Source organism: Thermobia domestica, chromosome 13, assembly GCF_964235325.1.
Source record: "Thermobia domestica chromosome 13, izTheDome1.hap1.1, whole genome shotgun sequence".
Taxonomy (NCBI): Eukaryota; Metazoa; Arthropoda; class Insecta; order Zygentoma; family Lepismatidae; genus Thermobia; species Thermobia domestica.
Genome location: NC_137466.1, coordinates 167,570,483 through 167,590,254, shown reverse-complemented (window position 1 = coordinate 167,590,254; position 19,772 = coordinate 167,570,483). Strand labels below are relative to the sequence as shown.

The 19,772-nt window shown below is 34.8% G+C and overlaps 1 protein-coding gene across 3 annotated transcripts in view; it reads left to right on the top strand.

Annotated features, from left to right (window-relative positions):
• The window catches only part of LOC145668719 (uncharacterized), a 311,815-nt gene extending 293,253 nt beyond the window's left edge, over positions 1–18,562 (top strand). For 2 of the 3 annotated variants that reach the window (XM_081736828.1, XM_081736827.1), the window contains exons 17-22: positions 1,782–1,937; positions 4,305–4,464; positions 5,908–6,461; positions 8,314–8,514; positions 11,723–11,881; positions 16,588–18,562. In XM_081736828.1, the coding sequence (XP_081592954.1) occupies positions 1,782–1,937; positions 4,305–4,464; positions 5,908–6,461; positions 8,314–8,514; positions 11,723–11,881; positions 16,588–16,716 (1,359 nt within the window). In that variant the 3' untranslated portion in view covers positions 16,717–18,562. The remainder of the gene's footprint in view (positions 1–1,781; positions 1,938–4,304; positions 4,465–5,907; positions 6,462–8,313; positions 8,515–11,722; positions 11,882–16,587) is intronic. The other variant, XM_081736829.1, reaches the window with a different exon arrangement.
• The last annotated feature ends 1,210 nt before the right edge of the window (positions 18,563–19,772 follow it).

The following is a 19,772-nucleotide window of genomic DNA, read 5'->3' as shown; positions in this document are numbered from 1 at the left end:
AGCATTGAAACCAGCGAATGTTCATGGATATCATATAATTTATATTCAAAATCATGGGCCTGAACGTGAAAAACAGCTTTTATTCTCTAAGGACATCTGATTATTTCAAGCTACATTCGTTATGTGCGTCTAGATTGGAGCTTCCTTTAATCAGTGGCATTCAATATTTGTTACATTTATACTATGAACATTATTAATGTAGCATTGAGTTTCTTCATCTTACGGCTTATAAGCACAACCATCAGTTCTCCAGTTCCAGGATCGGCGTATTCTAGTGATTAGTAATATTTGGCAACAACATATAATCCGCTAAATTCCTGTTTCTGAACTGTATGTGGGGAAAAAAAAAATGTAACAGACTTAAGTTAGCTTTAATCGTGCAGTAAAGGACGGTTAACCTGACAAATCGAAACTAATTACAAAGATTGGTTTGGTACTAGATTTAGTGAAGGAAAGAAATTTGCAGTAGAATGGATTTTCAGAATAAATTAGTTGCTAGCATATTAACCGGCGCAGAATTGCATAGGTCGTCAATACCTTGAACTTGTCTACTATGGCGAATAATATTATCAAACAGCATTTGAAGAAATTACTTTTTTTATTATTATTATTATACCGAAGACACTATTTATTTTGATTTACAGAAGGATTTAAAAAAGATTTATTAAATAGCGTACAAACTGTTAAGAAGTAATGAAAATCTTTACCATGGACAATTAAAATAAATCTGCAATAGTTTGTCAGTAATAATAGCTTGATAATTTCGTGAAAGAAATTAGAATATCTCTCTTGAATTTATCAGCTGTTACTTCATTCCATTTAATAAGTTATTTACACATAGTCCAGACTGGTGGTAGTAACCGCAGTTAGTGAAAACCATGCCATTTTCTTCTTATATTTTACACAAGCTATAAAAACTCAAAACGTATATTATATGATCTGAGCCTGAAACAGCTAAATTTCTCATCTTGAATTTCATGTTGGAAGTATACAGCTACTAATTTAGTGTTCGATACAGATACTTAAGACTATATATTTTCATAATGCGATCTAGATGTTGTGGTTTTAATGGAAAAGTATACGACTTGGTTAGGCTATCCTTAATCGTATTATTTTAATTCCGAAGCTTCAGTGAAAAACCTACCATTTCAAGTGTTGCAACCAGACTTCTTAATAGTATTCTGTTGATTTAGCAAGTTAATAATAGCAGCATGATTCAAAGATGATGAAAATTTATTATTAATAATTTTTTTCTTAATTATCTACATATAAAGTGCAACGAGACGGAAACTTACACGAAAAACCATAAGAAAATATCTTTCATATAATGCTTCGGACTAATCTTTAAAAAATTTCCATGCAGATACTCAAAAATGATTGCCAGCTCAATTTAAAAATGAAAATGAGTAGTTAGTATATTGAATACCAACCACGCTCATATACTTCATCACCACTTTGTACTACTATTGATCTCCAGAGAACTGTCTGTACATCAGTTCTAATTCGACGGTATTTGCTTTAGTTTCCAAGTAACTGCGAGAAATATAACTTACTGGAATCAGCTGTATAACATAGCTGTAATACATTCAATAATTAAATAAATATATGAGAAGGTTGAAGAAATTGAAAAAATGTCGCGAATAACTATGGCAGAAAACAAATTCGTAATCACCCTGAAACGTATACTTATTACAGAAGATATGAAGCTTTAGAATATTGTGTATAGTACTTCTTTTGTTATGAATGTCTTCTGACATCGAGCCTGACACTTCCCGTTGCAGCATCTCTCTCACACTGGTCAGACAGGTGGGGCCATAGCAGAACCTCTGCAGAGTCCTCCGTACCTATTATCTCAGCACAAAGAGCAACAAGGGAGCGGGTCCAACCAACAGGGCTCTTCTAAGATCCCCCCTCCTGCCCATCAGCACGGCAGCCAGGTAAAATTAATGACTTACCTACCAGTTGTTGGCGTAATTAAACGTTTTTCTTTATTCATTTTTCTTTCGTTGCTTGTCATTATAGTTCTGTATAGCATACCGAAATGATTGATTCTGGCAGAATATATTTATACAATGCCTAATGATTTTAATATTTTATCCCTTATGAATCGTTCTAATTGTTGTTGATTCTTTTTTATGGTTGTGCTTCTTTTCCTGACGTAAAAAAAGAAATCTTTTAAAGCTGGCCCTTTTTTACTTTATATTTATTTTACTTTTTTCACTGTTCCACTTTCTTTGTATGGATTTGCTTGCCTTGCCTTTGTTGTGGCACTTAATTGTCTATTAGTATAATCAACTTCGTTCATCAAGTAGATAAGGAATCCTTTTAATGAAGGTACCATTCAACATCGCTTTTAAGAAAAGACTGTCTTCTCCGTACCAATCAGTAGATAAGCCTCACTATTAAACGTTCATCCTTAAGCAAATACATTATGTTTTTCGTGTTACAGTTTGTGTATATCGTCTGTAGTAGTAATGTAGCCGCATCACTGAATAAGGTGTCTCTCATCTTAACCTGTTACGGGTAAACTGTCATTCAAGTGTGTTTATTTACTTTTTTGTCTAGTATATGTATCCAAATGTTGAATGTACAGCTTAGTAGCCTTTCCCTTTTCCATTAAATATTTCAGCTGCACATTTTTGTGATTTTATGTTCAGATTTATTAAATAGTTAAATTTTTAATCCTAATAATGAGAAAAGATGATATTTTGGGACGAAAGAAAAACGCTTTGATCATATATTTAATATGTTCACATATTTCTGGTTTTATTGAAAAGATAATACATTGTACAAAAGAGGAACGTGTTCATAGTTAGTTGGATCAAGGAAACATTAATACATTTTAACCAAAAAATTAATGGTTGGAGAATTATCAAGATAATGGCTTGTGCTTTAGAGACTGAATTATCTGACTCAAATTGAAGACTTGGGCATTTTATCGTGAATTGTATTTATTGTACAAGAGAAAAGAATCAGTCTCAACACTCAATCTCAGTAAACAAATATATAAGAAGAAATCTGCAGATAAGTTAACTAGAAGGCCATTCATTACATACTTGTACTTTGAATGAATCAAATATTAGAAGAAAACAAATTTCGATAGACGAACTTGTCATTCAAGAAGTGATACAAAATAATGGAGATAAAGTAATTGAAAGTTGTGAATTTACGGGAGACGAAAACACAGAAATAACTAAGTAAATCAAAATTAGGAACTGTAGTTGAGCAATTAGTATCAAAAAAAGAAGAACGAAGACGAAGAAAGTGACACAGAAGTCATTGTATGTGAAAATTACTTATGATGACATGGAGCATCCAGATGAAATTATACAAACAATAAAGTTGTGCTATCGTGTTTGTAATGTTTCACTTTGTATGATCAACATAGAGAGCAAAGCTAACATTGATAAACATAGTGATGACATTAAGAAAATTAAAATATAGTAATGAATAAATAAACAAATAATTCATTTTGAAAACAGTGAAGGCGTACAAATATTAAAAACAGGGTTCCGCCTATTATTTATTGTATAATATTAATCAACAATAGCAAACTTAATGAAAAAAGTTACGAAAGATTTATCATAATAAATAAAGGAAATAACCGATTATTCAAAATATCAGAAATTTTCCTGTATGTTTGAGAGTCACCTCAAAGATGCAAACAAAAGAGTTAATATTGTGTTTAGGTTGGAGAAAATATTGTAGCATGATCGTTAAAAAGAGTCAGAACTTTGATTGCTGTTAGTACTTACATATCTGCGTGTTGTTTTTGAAGTTGAATCGTCATTACAATATGTTTCCTCAACAGATGTCGATATTTTCATATATGTAATTCGATATTTTCATGACGTATGCCGTATGATAATGAAACAAAATAAGTGGTGCACGCATGTCATTTGAGGAACTGAAATTCATTTTAAAGTGGTATTTCAGGTTTGAAAATGCCGCTGAAGCGTCAGTGAAAGTCTGCGTTTGAAACAGAACGCTCCACATGGTTGGCAAGTTACCGGCTTTGTAACAAGGTGGAGACGCATTAGTGTTTTTATGTGCACAAAAGAAAATCTAAAAGATTTTGTACAGCTATTCCAACCACTTCGAGCTCTTACAGCAACTGTACATGTGCAGGAAACTTGTATTGTACTTTCTTGTAATAAGTATTAAGTTTAACACTACCTCACAACATATTTTTTTTCTTCGTTTTTGTGACTTTATTGAATACTTTGTTTTAGAAAAAGCTGTTACACTTTTAATTTTCGTTCTGTTCGGTTGTATGATAATCATTTCCTTATTTTCTACTTCAGGGTGATGTAGTTCGTGTACCTGGACAGCGCATGTCATTTTCACATTTACGTCCTGGTGCGCCACCTCATTATATGCATTCACTTGTTTATCAGCAGTATCTCCAAGCCCAGGAGGCAATGGCGGCGCAGCAGGCTCACATTCCGTATCATCTTGCTACAGGTAAGAAACGTTAATATGTACATTGACATTATTGTAATCCTGTCTATACTCAGATGGTTGAACTCTTTAAAAGTAAACAATGTTTGAATGTTAGCGAACTTTATTTTTTCCGATGTGTATCAAAATGGTTACTTTTTGTCCAGAATGTTTTTGTAAGACTGTATTTAACAGTGCAATTGAGCCTTTAAAACGGAGTGTGGATAGCCACTTATTTTGTTCAGAAATTGTCAAAATTATAAATCATTAACGTAGGATTGGCTGCATATATGAAAAAAATTATAAAGACATATTAAACAAAAAGTATTAACTTCTTCTGGGTTATACTCTAGGTTGTTTTTTCTGTCTTTCTTAAATTTAGTTTCCCTGATTTTCTCGCTGCAAGATTTTTCTTTCCTTTTCTTTTTTTCAAATTACGTTCTCTGATCTGACTATTGATGGTGGAAAGATTAGGTAACATTTTATGCTTCTGTACGTATTAAAATCAAAATCTAGAAAGTCATATAGAGTGAAATCTCCCTTAATGGACTCATGAATAAAGACAGATGTTGTGTTTGTCCTTGCAAAAATATGTATTCTTGCGGAACAGAACCTCCGTCCCTTTTACGGACACGGATAGTTTCATTTTATCTTAGCGTTTTAATAATTTTTTCATAATGGACCGGACTTATTGTCAGTTCATGTGTATTTAGCGCAGAAAATACTTCCTGCAATTGAAAAATAAATTGGTGGTACAGTAAAGTGGACAAAAAAATCTATTCTACAAAAACGTTTTATCGTAAGTCAATGGTCTGGTGAACCACCATACAGAATTTGCATACTGAACTTCTTTTCTATGCCCACAATAGATTGCTTTCTGGCGGGAATCTTAGAAGTATCTTGAATGAGTTAAGAGCGGTGGTGGAGAGTCCATCATGTGGTCAAGAATTCTGTGTGAAACTTCTGAAGAACTCACTGTTCTTTCCTTTGGGGTTTGCTTTATGATAAAATTTCAACGATGAAGATTTCCCCGCTTACTCTGTTCTAAAAATATCACGTTCTCCCAGTAATTCGAATACAGAATTTCAGTATTAACCTAAATTTACATTTATAATTAAACTATTTACTGTGTACTGTTTACGATCACTACATGAGCTGTAAGATAACCTCTCTATAACAGGCACCTGTCATTTACTGACAGATTATGATGTCCCTTGGTGTCCGTTATTTACAGGGTTCATTATGTAAGTATTTTGTATTACGTTTGTGCTGCGGTTTTTTAGATCTAGTTGCAACGTTACGTGTCGTGTACAGTATTTTTGTGTGTACATGTTTATATAGTTCTTTCTTCATATTTATCTTGCTTGATTTTCTTTCTCTAAAATGTCAAGATAGTCAGATTATGGTAATTTATTATTTTCATAACCATGGCTATAAGTCACTTCATTCTTACTAATCATTTTGTAGGTACTGTTCGATCTTCCCTCGTATCTGGAATCGATCTGAAGTCCGAGGCCGATTCCGAAGAAGCCCAAGCAGGAAGTCCTCCTTTGGAACTACACAGACCATCAAGTGTTGGTGCAGGAACTCGTTTGGCTCCTCCAGCACATCTACAGTCACCACATTCTGCACACGATCGAAGCACGGACTCTCCTGGTATCGCGAATGTTTATGCCTACGGAGCACGACTATCCCACCCTCATGTGCATGCGCATACTTCTCGCAGCCACCCGCCGTATTCGACTTCACACCCAGACGAGAAAGTATCCCGTAATTTGCCAGCCCACATGATTCCTTCTCACTCTCGACACCCGTATGAAGTGGAGGAAAGATTAAATCGTGGCGAGGAAGTGTTTCATCATGGGCCGCCTCCTGCACACCTCACGAGCAGAGTACACCCAATACCTGGTTCGGAGGCGCCGCCTCATCTTCCTCCTCCTCACTCGAGATTACAAGTACAGACACCACCTCATGCCAGTCAAGTGCCGCCACAGGCAGATTCTCTTCTCATGCTGTTGCAGGTAAGACACTTTTTCTCGCCATTGTTTTTTGTAGAGAAATTGCCTTTCCTAATATAGATCAATTGTTTTTATTTTATTTATTTTTTTACGTATGAGCACATTACATTTTACTGCATAATTCATTTGCCATATTATTATAAGTAACTTAATAATACAACTAAGTTTTGGGTGCTTACTGGACAGTGAAGTTCGTCCTTGTTCGTTTTTTCAGTTACACATTTATAAATTTGTGTATTACGGTATTTGAACAAATCAGTTATGTGAGGATTTTATTGAAAGGGATTATTTACTGTTTCCTTATGATGGGGATACTAACTATTGTTTGTACATTAATAATGACGAATAGATGGAGTTTTTACTGCTAGTTTTGCAACGTATATTATAACCGAGGAAGTCAGCAGAAGGAATTCTTGAAATATCTCGCAGGGATCAACATAACAGGCATAATACAGTTAAATTTATTATTACGTTTATTTTAATTGAAATCAGAATAATGAACATCATATGAACATTAGTTTAATGAACATATTTCTAGCAAAAGGCGTACAAAGTGAATAAGACAGTTTCTGTACGATTGATTTGAAGAAATTGCGGACAGTTAACTCCGGGACTAACCTTCTTCCATTTTTATCCTTATATAATTCGCATAGTAACTATTATATATACTTTCTACTACATCCTTGAAACGTGCACATTACTTACAATATCTAATATATTATAAATGTTACGGAAAGAGTTTGTATATATTATGTAAGGGATGATAAGAATTGTAAGTCTGTGAAAAGATGCAAATAAGAATCAGTGGTTTCAAACAGGATTAACAAACACTAGCTTTTTGTTTATATATGCAATGGGATTTCTGTTTCGATTTCTTCGGTTGCTAGGACCATTTAGCAATCAATCGTGCTGCTACTTCAGCCAAACACTTTATTGAAGAATATTGGGTTCTAAAAATATTTACATGTTTTTTGTTTTTTTTCTGAGTCCTTTCCCAAGAGAACTATAATTTCAAAGTTACTGTTTTAATACACGTACACTAGCTCAAAATTTGAATATGACTGGTATAGATATATACAAATAAAACATACACATACACTATTCATAATTTGAAAGAATTGAAATTGGCAAGTTTTCACTTCAAATTTCACAAATGGACAAAATGCTTAATTTTATAGTCGCAGAGCATAACCAAAAAATCATCATTATAGAGACTATTTGAATGAAACTATCTATAACGCCAGCCCAATCGTTATCGAGGATGCTCTCATCCAGATATAGCATTGAATGCCTGACCCAATGTAATGTAACTCGTACATTTTTTTTTAAATATATACTTGTAATGGCGTTGTCTTAATAATTTTGATCTTTCAGTTGTTTGAGTATGTATAAGTGTAACGATAGGCCAGGAATCGCAGTATATATATCAACAGCACTATGTTCGGGGTTTAATTTGCCTTCTGTATTCACCTGTATTTATTATCAATCTGTCATTATAAAGGATATAAACACATGACGTTAATCCAAAGATATTTCTCTTCAGCACTGAAGGTATTCATCCCAACTTTTCCATTTTTTTTTTTCACCTAGAAACTTTAGATGTTGTCTTTGTGGTATATTCATCAAACGAACTACCCTTGAGGATGATGTGGATGAATAGATAAATGATCTGGGCAGTATTGAATTAATCAGATGGGACACATGCCTAGATGTTAGAGACCTGTATTTAAATATTGTGTTTCCATAATTAGATCAAAGTTTGACAGTGGTTTCTCATACATATAACTGAATAGAAAGTTGAATGTATAACATTACATCCATATATTATATGTGATTTTTCACGTATCTTTTACAGAGGTACCCAGTGATGTGGCAAGGCCTTCTGGCTTTGAAAAACGACCAGGCAGCGGTGCAAATGCATTTTGTATTCGGAAACCCACACGTAGCGAGGGATTCACTTCCTTGCAATTCAGATGGAAGCACACCACCTTTACGCATCGCCCAAAGAATGAGGTTGGAACAAACGCAATTGGAGGGAGTTGCAAGGAAAATGCAGGTATGTATTATTTCTTGTGTCTTTATCAAAACTATAGGATGAAATAATTTCGAACGAGATGTTGTTAATGATTTAAAATACTGTTACAAAAGTTACTTTCACAGACTTCGAAATTAATTACCATGCATAGATATATTCTTTCCCATATTTCACTACGTCTAAATTAATTTTATTGTAAAATCCAAAAGCGCTTATCTTAGTTGCCTGTATTCTGTTAGGAATAATTAAAAAAAGAAACAGTCTTCGATCGTCGAATATTCGTTAACTATGTCAGACATATTGTCAAGACTGTTAAGATGAAAGGGGTTTATTGGGGATAGAGTGGATGAAATTAATTACGTTTACATCCAACTGAATGCTCTGTAACGTCACAGTTTGCTGCTCGCCTTCTCAGTAAGAGGGGAGGAACAGATAGGTAAGCTGACACTGATAAAAAACATTGGTGATAAGCAAACAAGAAGGTCGATAGCGTAATCGATGATTTTGCAGGCATACTACTCGTGGATCCATGACTGCACGTACACCATCCTCTTTTTTCTTTTGCTGATTGTTTTTCCTTTCTTTTCTCGGATCGTAAAAGCGTGCTCATACGTTATACATGGGCCAGTTGGAAATAAGTGAGCTTGAGGCTTTTTGAACTGGGAAGCTCAAAATTTTAGAACTTGTTGTACATTGAGTTTTATTTAAAGAACAAGGGCTAGGGCTGTTTTTTAAAGTAAGATTCAATTGTCAATAGAAACAAAACTAGTAAAGATAGTGGCGTTTTTTTATTATTCTATACACATTAATTGTTTTTCTACATAGTTACCATTTTTTTATATATAAAACATAGCGTTCGACAAGTTTTTGTATGCTCACGTCGTAGAGATCCGTCTTAAGTCGCTGTTTTTACGTCTTCATTGGTGTCGAACCGGTGATTGGCGAGAGGCTACTTCATGTATGGAATTAGATGATAATCGCCCGGCGCAAGGTGTGGGCTGTATGGCAGGTGGTCCAGTAGCTCTCATCTAAAAGATCTGATTAACTGTTAAATTTGAGTAGCAGAATGAGGGCGCGCATTGTCATGCAGCAACAAAACATCATATAAGAGTAGACCACGGCGCTTATTTTAATATAACACGAAGCTTTTTTCAAGGTCGCGCAGGACGAAGCTGAGTTGATAGTTGTTCCTCGCGGCATAAACTCGACTAACAGGAAACTGTGGCGATCTCAGAATATGGTAGCCATAATCTTGTTTATAGACATTGTCTGTTTGGCTTTTAGTTTGACTGGAGATGTCGTGTGTCGCCATTCCTTTGTTTGCCGCTTCTATGGTGGAGTCATGTGGGAAACCCATGTTTCGTCCCCTGTGGTTCAACAGTTGATATTCCTCATTGTATCGGGTCGGAGAGGTCAAATCACAAGCCAGTCTCGTCTTCTTGTGTTCCTCAATTAGTCTGTGAACCCGTCGCGCGCACAGATTGCGGAACTTCAAAGTTTCAGAAACGATTGTGTACATCACCAACCGTGAACGAATTATATATTAATTTTCTATGACTGGTTCAGTTTGGAACTTAATCCTTTAAACAACGAAATGGTGACATTTGCATTTTTCATTCCCACGAACAGAATAATTAATTACGTAATAATTTGTAAAGATGCTTCGTGGTCCCTCATTGTAGTTGTCAAATGCTTAAGTTCAATTATTTACATGGAGCACTATCCTATCGTAACCGTTCAGGTGTCATTTGTAGTGCAAAAATAGGAGGTTCTACGCCGTATGAACTTCTGGAAAAGCGGTGTTTCCATAAATTTTCTTTTGAGTCCTCGCGTGTCCCCTTCCTTTCAGTTCTTTTTTATCATTACTTTGATTTTCATTTATTTCCTATAGTCTACAGACATGTTCGTAGGAGGTTACACGAAATATATTTTTTGAAGTTACACGTGAAAGTTTGAAAGGCGCTGATTAATTTTCTTTGCAGTAAAATTAATGTAAATCATTTTTCAAAGGCAACGTCATCAGGCAGTAGTCGAAGTGAGACAGTATGCGGTGGTATGCCATACCGCCTCTGGGTTTTCAGTGATCAAGACATGCCGTTATTGGAGAGTAGATGCTAAATACCTTTAATAAATCAATTTTTATACACTGTAATTGACGAATAACTTAGCAAGTAAAGATTTTATTTCTTATATAGAAATTATTTCCAAGTCGACAATACCGACATTTTTGTATCTTTTCTCTATCTTTTGTTTTTAAAATGAGATCTCTTCAAAGAAGTTCATCTAGTTTATAGTTTGATGTCCCATATTGAATTGTTTCTTTCTTATTTATATGTGTATCTTCTTGCATTAATTCATATAAAGATCGCGTTTTGAGCATGGGCTGATTTAGGGGTTGTCTGCTGTAGGGGCGGATCTTCCGGGAGTTTGGAATATCCCTCAGTCTAGTGGGGTTTCTGGAAGTTTTCCCGCAGGAAATTGTTAATATAAAAACTCAGTTTTTGATCATTTCGTGTATAATTCTCTTTAATACAACATAAGGGGATTTTTTTTTTATTTTTTCAGGAAGTTGTTGGCAGATCAGACTCACCATGCCCTCCTCCCCCCCCGTAACTACAGAGAAGCTTTCCAGTAGTTTTCAGTCATTATATAAATAGAAATGTCATCTTGTAGGCAACATACCCTCACTATATTTCATCATTTAGATAGCCGGTATGTCCAGTCGAAATCGTAATAAAACATACCGCCTCTCTATTTTTTCCACTGCGAACACTGTCATCAAGGCTTCCTGATGTGCGGTATTTATAAACCTAGGATTTATTGTGAAAATAATATGTTCTGTTATTATGCACATACTTAACAAATTCGGACTTATTCTTATGACTTGGTACTTCTATCATCGTATAATTTCAGTTTCCACTCTGCGACTTCAGATAAGGTTTCGAAAGGGGGGGGGAGCTTCTTACATGTTCTGAAGTTAAGGATTCTTTAATACGAATTTCGATAAATCTTAATAATAATAATAATAATAATTGTGACTCTTGCACTAACATATATTTTGTGACAATGTGTTCCGTGCACATGTTTTCAATTTTCATAATTCATTGTAATTTTGTTTTATTTTGTGTACTAAATGTTTACGCAACAATCACCTTCGAGCATGTGGTGAGCGTGAATAATAGTAGAAAACGTTATCGTAAAGCTGTATGTGTAATTTTGTCTCTTACAGATGGACAATGAACATTGCATGTTACTTGCTCTTCCTTGCGGAAGGGACCATATGGATGTCTTACAACAATCAAATAATCTCCAAAGTGGATTCATCACGTATTTACAGCAGAAACAAGCAGCCGGTATTGTTAACATAGCAGCTCCTGGTTCACAACAGGTAACCTAAGAGTATTTGTGTTTGCAAACTAGATGTAGTGATAGAATTGTGAACGTGATGTATAACATATTTTAAATCTTATTTCCTACTAAATTGTGGTAATAATGGTAATAATTTGATGGTAGAAGTAATTATGAAGTGATAACAAGTAGCGGTGTCACATGTACAATAGTGAAGGAGTTTGGTTTGTATGGTGTGATATTTTTTCAAGTAGTTGAAACCGGAAGTGGTAGAAACCTCTTCTACCCGTCCGGTTGAGTAGAGATACTAGAATGAAAGTGAGCATATTTTTCGGACGCTTAATGGATTGCAGAAAACCGTTTCTTGCTATCTAATACCGTTTTTACTCTATAAAGATTAATGTTAAAACCGGCTGATTTCTTCCGAGATTAGCGTGGACATGGAATGTATTCTTGAACGGTTAATTGATTTAGAAAACTGCTTTTCGCTATCTATTACCGTTTTTAATCTTTGCCGATCAACATTAAAAGCGGAAGTAGTTGATTTCTTCCACTTCCGGTTTAAATATCGCCTCGATCAACGAAGTCGATTCGTGACTTTCGACCTTCTACAGCCTGGTCAAAATTAGAGAGTATTTATCAAGTAGTTGATATTTTATCTCTCGTACGGAAGGACCACGAACAGGGTAAATCTTAACAATTGATAAATTGAAACTACTTGAGCTTAATCTTTCGGTAGTTAATCAATCTCGTATATAGTATCTTATAAATATTACTAAACAAGAAAATTTATTTTTCAATATGCATTCTTTCTTTAGTTAACTAGTTATTTTATTTAATTTGTTATTAAATATTCTTACGTATTTAAGAATAATAACGTGATTGGTGTAGTAGAGTTAGTTAGTAAAGAATGAGAAGTAGTATTTTACACATCAAGTTCGGCAAGTTCAAGTGGACACCAAGTATGCATGAATTGAGAATACATGGCTGATTGAGTATCAGTCCTAGAACTCATTCTCCGACATGTTCTTTAGAACTGTCTCCGCTTATTCATGACAGCTATACACGAGCCAAAACTTTTATTCTTAATTCAGCAAGGTTACTATGAATATGTGTCGCCATATATCTCTATCACTGAAGTCTGTTATATTCACATACTCGTGAATTATTTACACAAAACTAACCAAAGCACTAAATATATTAATAACACTTGTGTAATAGTTCTAGCAAAAGGACCGAAATGTTATTAATTTATTTAGTGTATATACCAGCTTCGTTTTATTTACATGTTGAATATTTCCAAAGCTATAATGAACAATATATTCCTGTAGAATGGTGAAGGTTAGCGTATCTGCCAGGTGGTATTGAAATCAATAATTATGTAGCGATCCTCACGAAGAACTGCAGTAGTTGAGATTTATATCCATGTTTTCTGTTACTGTGTACGTGGACCGCGTATTCTTAGATCTTAAAAACTCTGTGCACCAGCAAGATACTGTACAGTTGATTGGGGAAGATCATCTTCCCTGAAAGCCTGCTACAACAAGTATCTTTCGTCAGACGGACACAAACTTTCAAGGTCACTTGCACTGACTCAGTCTCAGAAACAAAATTTATCTGCTACACGTCAGTTTTCCCCATTGATACGATGTTCATGGAGCATCTTGCAGCAGATTTCTACATAGTTTCATTCTCATCCATATTTATGATAATAATGTCCATGCCCTCCCGAGCTATTTCATAAATTGGCGTCTTATTAATATAAAGTATATTATTTTAGAAAGTTAAGAAAAATTGTTACACGACCATTGTCAGTTGTTGTATTTGCATAACTTTCCTGCAAAGTTCAGTATTCATTCTTGACGTATAGTTGGTTTTGTTCATCTGTGTGAATTCGACAACGAATAATCATTTTTATCTTTGAATCAAGTGTCCAAAGCCATTTCAGATTTGATTTTAACATCGAAGTATACTTTTCTATTACTCACCGATTATTGTATTACGTGGTTTTAGAAATGTTGAATTAAAGGAAAGAGTATTGTGGGAAAAAAAGTACTTAGAAATAAGTCTGGAAGATAGATGATTATGTAGTGGATATAAAATTTAAATATAAGTTACGTAGACAATGTTTTTCACGAAATACAGGGTCATAAATAAGTGTGGAAACACCCTAATTTGTGGTAAACGATGTAAAACAAAGTTAAAGTAACAATGTAGGTGGGGAGTGTGGGTGGAGGAAAATGTTCGAAGACACATCACATTGAATCCCCCATTTTGAATTTTATGTAGTTGTTTTAAATGGAAATCACAACATACGATATGCCATTTTTTAATACTAAATTTTCGTAGAAACTGAATAGCATAGTTATTTTTGCACTAACACTAACCATTACGAAGTTACGATTGTTCCTTTGTTATATCCCCAACAAAAGAGGTTAGTCATACTGCAAGGACCACGTACTATTTAATGTGCTCTCCATTCCGGTCGATTGCTAAATACATTCTGAGTTCCCAGTTACGTAAAACCTTGCGCAAAGTGTCGGCTATAATGTAGGAATATGCGTCCACAGTTCGTTCCTTGAGATGCTGAACAGCCCTCTTCTTTACGCGGCTCTAAAATAGTAGTTTAATGGCATCAGATCAGGTGAACGAGAGGGCATTCTACAGCACCTTACTGACCAATCCACCCATTAAAACTGGTGATCGAAGTACTTACACAGGTACCATAACGGGGTGGGGTATTATCGTGCTGGAAAGACTTAGAGAATAACCCATCCTCAGACATCAATGGTGGCAAGATGTCATTTTCTAACAACGTCGATAACCCATCACCGTTAGAGTCCTGTCGATGAAGAGTGAACCCACAACGCGAGTCCCCCCCCCCACACACACACACTACACCACAACACCTTGCCGGAACACCAGCGGATGTCAAACCAATGCTTCTTACTATTCGACTAGTACCGCACATTCTGTTCGTTAATCTCACCCGACCCGTAAAAGTGTACTCATCAGTGAACAATATGTCAGAGGCGAATGTGGGGTTTTGTTGTACCTTCTCTGTGGCCCATTGAGCGAATTCCAGACGACGATGTAGGCCATTTTCTGTAAGGTGGTGGTGAAGTTGCAGCTTATAAGTTAGCAACTTTTTCACTGACATAATGCACATGATTGAGGTGCAACTAACACTACTTTCAAGGGCTATACTATGTGTTCTTCTCCTGAAACTTACACGGAATGATGCCAACACCGCCACAGTGGTTTCCTCGTCTGTCCTGGTCATGGTGTACCAGTCCTGTGTCGACTGCCATAGACCGGTTTCTTGGAATTTCTGTAGCATTTGGAATACAGTACCATTGCTGATGGGAGTCTTTTCCCGATAACGACGGTTAAAATCCTCTTCAATCACCCTGGTGCTTCATTCTTTAGAGATCAGCACGATCTCATTGCGCTGTGCATGCGTCAAGGCCATCTTCTAGTAAGTCACCTGCAGTGATATAAACAAAGTGTCTGTGATAGTTAAGTGCTAGAGCGAAAGTAAGTGTTATTTAATTTCTACGAAAATTTGCTATTAAAATAACATATTATGTGTTATGGTTTTCATTTAAGAATAATTGCATAAAATTCAAGATAGCGGGCTTGAAGATGGTGGATGTCACTGTGATGTATTCCGAAACATTTCCCCCCCCCCCCATCCCTATTCCCCATTTACATTCTTACACTGTTTATATTTCGTAGCTTTTACCACTTGTTAGGGTGTTTCCATACTTTTGAACCACCCTGTATATTAAAGTAAAAAATAAAAAATGAAGTAGGTGCAGCATGAGGTACAACTAGAAGTAAATTTACATAAAATGATGTGCGTTCGGAAAGTAACTATGCACCTGCACGATTACAAAATGGACACGATTATACAGTGAGATATTTTTCCAACCGATGCGATGCGAGATAATGTTTATGTAGCAGTTGGTTGCAATGTGGTATGCAGTTAGGTACACTGCAGTTGCTTTGTCTGAGTCAGAAGGGCGATGTGTGTGTGTGGTGCATAGTTACTTTCCCGAACGTATTGTATATATTCACTTCACTTCAATATGTTATGTTTTGCACCCATTTCCTAATTTCTGGAGACATTGGGCGCAGTCGCCAGATTCTTTCATCTTAAGAGTCTCGTGCACAATACTGAATATATGACCTCTCAAATTTTCTTCTGCTTCCTGGGATAAATCAAAATCTCATGGATTGGTGTCCAGCAAAAAGCAGGAGTCGTTTTCCTCATAGACGTAGCCATGACATTCTTACTTCATGTTCAGTACCTCAGAAACAAAAACTCGGGAGTGGATCCTGCCTCACGTTAATCCAATTCGAACATGATTACTTCCCATCTCCCTCATGTTATCTTCGCATCTGCTTGGGCAACTCGAAAGAAGCTTCGTAATTAATATACTCGAAAAAAAAAAAAAAAAAAAAAAAAAAAAAAAAAAAAAAAAAAAATTTCAGGAAATGTGACTACTTTGCCCTAGAAGCTGGACACAAGTAATTTCTAGAAATCGTTGAACGAAAGCTAACGTATAGATTATTTAGTTTGTGGACTCATTTGATTTAGTATTTAGGTCTTTGCATATTGTTGCCATCATTTTATAGACAACTTTCTTCTCGATAATTAGGACTTCATACAAAAATTAATATTTCAGCTTTTGATTGTGCTATTCACTCGCAAGTAATATAATAATTTCTTCTTTCTTTCAGGCTGCATATGTAGTGCACATATTTCCATCTTGTGACTTTGCAAATGAGAATCTTGATCGCATTGCTCCAGATCTCTTACACCGAGTAGCTGATATTGCTCATCTCCTGATCATCATTGCTACAGTTTGAGCTATTACAGAGAAGCAACGGTGTCTTCAATTTCGTGCGTAAAGAAAAGCTTAGTCGTCAAAGTTCCTACAAAATTCAAGCACTACTGTTGGTGCGTGGTGCGATGCATGTCGATTGTAAAGGTGGTGCAAGTCTTGTTGTTGTCAATTATTGTACGGTACCTCAAATAACGAATCAGCCAGAGAAAAAAAAGAAAAAAAAAGAAAAGAAAATGAAAAAAAATAATACCGATTGTGGAAATTACTAGAAATCCCGACTCCGGAGAAAGCCTTCTACTCGACTATTCTGATACACAAACACACACACAAGTATATATGTATATATATATATATATAAAACTAAATACATACACATACACATTGAGTGAAAATTATGCTGGTTTGATGTGGATCAAGATAATTGTGATATGTGAGCATACAGTTTATTAAATGTGCATATAGTGTTTGTAACCAAACGAAAAAAAACAAAAAATTAAAAAAAAATATTTAAAAAAGAAAAAAGAGAGAGTTAAAGTGGAAAACAAAAAAACGTAGAGAATCTGTACAGAATATACGTGTTTCCACCGTAACACTTTCTACCTGTAAATGGATGTGAATATTGTTTCTGTAGCACGAAATAATCCAAATATGCCAGCTGAGGAAAAAAAAAAGCATTGTTTTGTGTCGACTATGTTGCATTCATGTGTATATTCTTGTTGTATATTCCATCTTTCATAACATTTGACTCTACGGCTGGTTTCACCGATAAACTGTTTTTCGTGTTACTCTACCATTGTAAAATAGTTTAAAAAAGTAAGCAGTGGGGGTCATTATCATTTTTTAATTGTTGTTTCATCATCGTCGTACATCATCATTGTTTTCATTTTATCATCTCCTTGTATATTTTGTACATAAGATTATTGTCATTGTAAATTTTGACTTGCTACGGTGAGCAGAGTGAACATAACTGTCCTCTTAACTACCTTGTGAAAAGAAGAGTATATAAATATATATATATATATAAAATAAAGTATAAATAAAATATATATATATATGAAAAACGATAAAAGGAAAAAAAGAAACGAGTTTTATCCTGTCAAAATGATTTTAGTTGTAGTGTTACCTTTATGTAAGGTATATGTGGAAGGTGATTGGTTTGTCTCTGGCTATCCCATCTCGTACTGGGATTTACTTGGTTCCTGCCAACAAGCTTACCTCAGTTGCGCCTGGGACAAAACAACCACTAAACCGTGTACTTGATTCTCGGACTTCAAGTCTGGAATTTAACGAAGGTGAAAAAAAAGCAAAAAAACAAATTTTTATCTGTTTAAAGAAGCATTCTCGGAGATACTTTTTTGTTGAGGACAACTGCTGGTTGTTTCAGTTGGTTGTCTTACAAAAGAAAAAAAAAATCAATATGCAATTTCTGAAAACGGTAAAGTTTTATTTAACTGATTTTGTTTCAGTTGAAAAAGAAATGCAACATAATTGTATGTGTATATATATATATATCTATATTATGGAAGCAACCCTGACAGTAGAATGTTTCTTTAAATGTCGTTTAAAAAGTGTTTTCAATGTCAGTTTGCTCAAAGGTCATCCCAGATTCTATTTTCACTTCTTTTATGTAAAGTGAGTGAAACATTGTCATCTATTTTTTGATGTGTACAAAGTGACTTGAACACTACTTTAAGTGTTGAATTCGCAGCCAACTCAGTTCTGAAGGCAGAAAGAAAATGTAAATATTTCAGAGACTTTCCTAGGCTGTGATCTCTCTGCATTAAGTTGTCTGAATTTCATTTGATCAAAGATCGTCCAGTGATTTAAGTTATTTGATGAATGAATAAAACAGTTATGGAAAAATAAAATGACATGTGTTACTTGCTACATAGTGTTGATACCCAACCCACAACTTGCTTGGCAATGAACGGAGGATGAGTGATTTCAGTTCAAATTTATGAAGCGAAAACGTAACTGCGTTGTAAATGAAGAAATAATATATATTTAGAATTTGTGTAGTATTGAGAGTGTTTTTCATCAACGACTACCATGTCAAAAAGGTAAGTACTGGAAAAAGGTCATTGCATTTAGGTTATTATTCTCAGAGGATACAGAAAACTGGAAATTGCATTTGCAGTAGTGAAGTAAGAAGAGGAAATTCATACAAAGTAGCGTGATTGAAATAAAAATCATCGTTGAAACTATTTTGTCAAATACTTGTGGGTAAGTACTAAACCTCATTATCACTTAACCTGGAATCATTCGTAAAATGGACATCCCTTAAAATAAATCCCTGAAATCTTCACGATAGAGAAGAATGCATTGTCAGTGCTATGAAAATAAACTTATATCTAGTGAGTCTAGGGAGGAAGGAAATGAGTTGTATACGTGTCGGCATAAGTAGCCTATTTATATGTACATTCCGAAGAAAGAAATTTCGAAACAGCGATCAACTGGGCTTTTATTAGCTTATTTTCTGTTCTGTACTTTTTCTACTTCTATCTGATGGAACATTTTAACGAAGTGTACTTTTTCTATTTATTTATTTATATATTTCTCTCTCTCTCTCTCTCTCTCTCTCTCTATATATATATATATATATATATATATATATATATATATATATATAGGGTGTTAAAAAAAACAAAAACAACAACAACGTTTGGGAGGTGATTCCTGACACCAAAATAAGACAAAAAGTATAGACCAATCTGGGTGCACAAATCGTTCTTTTCGGAGTTATAGGCTGCCGAAAACAAGAAAAAACGAATTTTAAAGATCCATAGCTCCAAAACTATGGGACCTACCGTAGTCGGGTCAAGATTTCACGTAGGAACTAATATGTGCGCTATCCAAAAATACATTTTTCAGAATCCTAAGATACTCACGGAACATTTTTTATAGAGGTAGTTGGTGAGTACTTCAATTTTATATGCCCGTAGCCAAAGTACCGTATTAATGGACAAAAACTGAAACTTGGTACCACGCAATATAGGAGGACACTTTGATATACTTAGTGATACCACAAGGTTAACAATGTTGCCAACACAACATAAAGATTTTTTTTTTCAAATAACA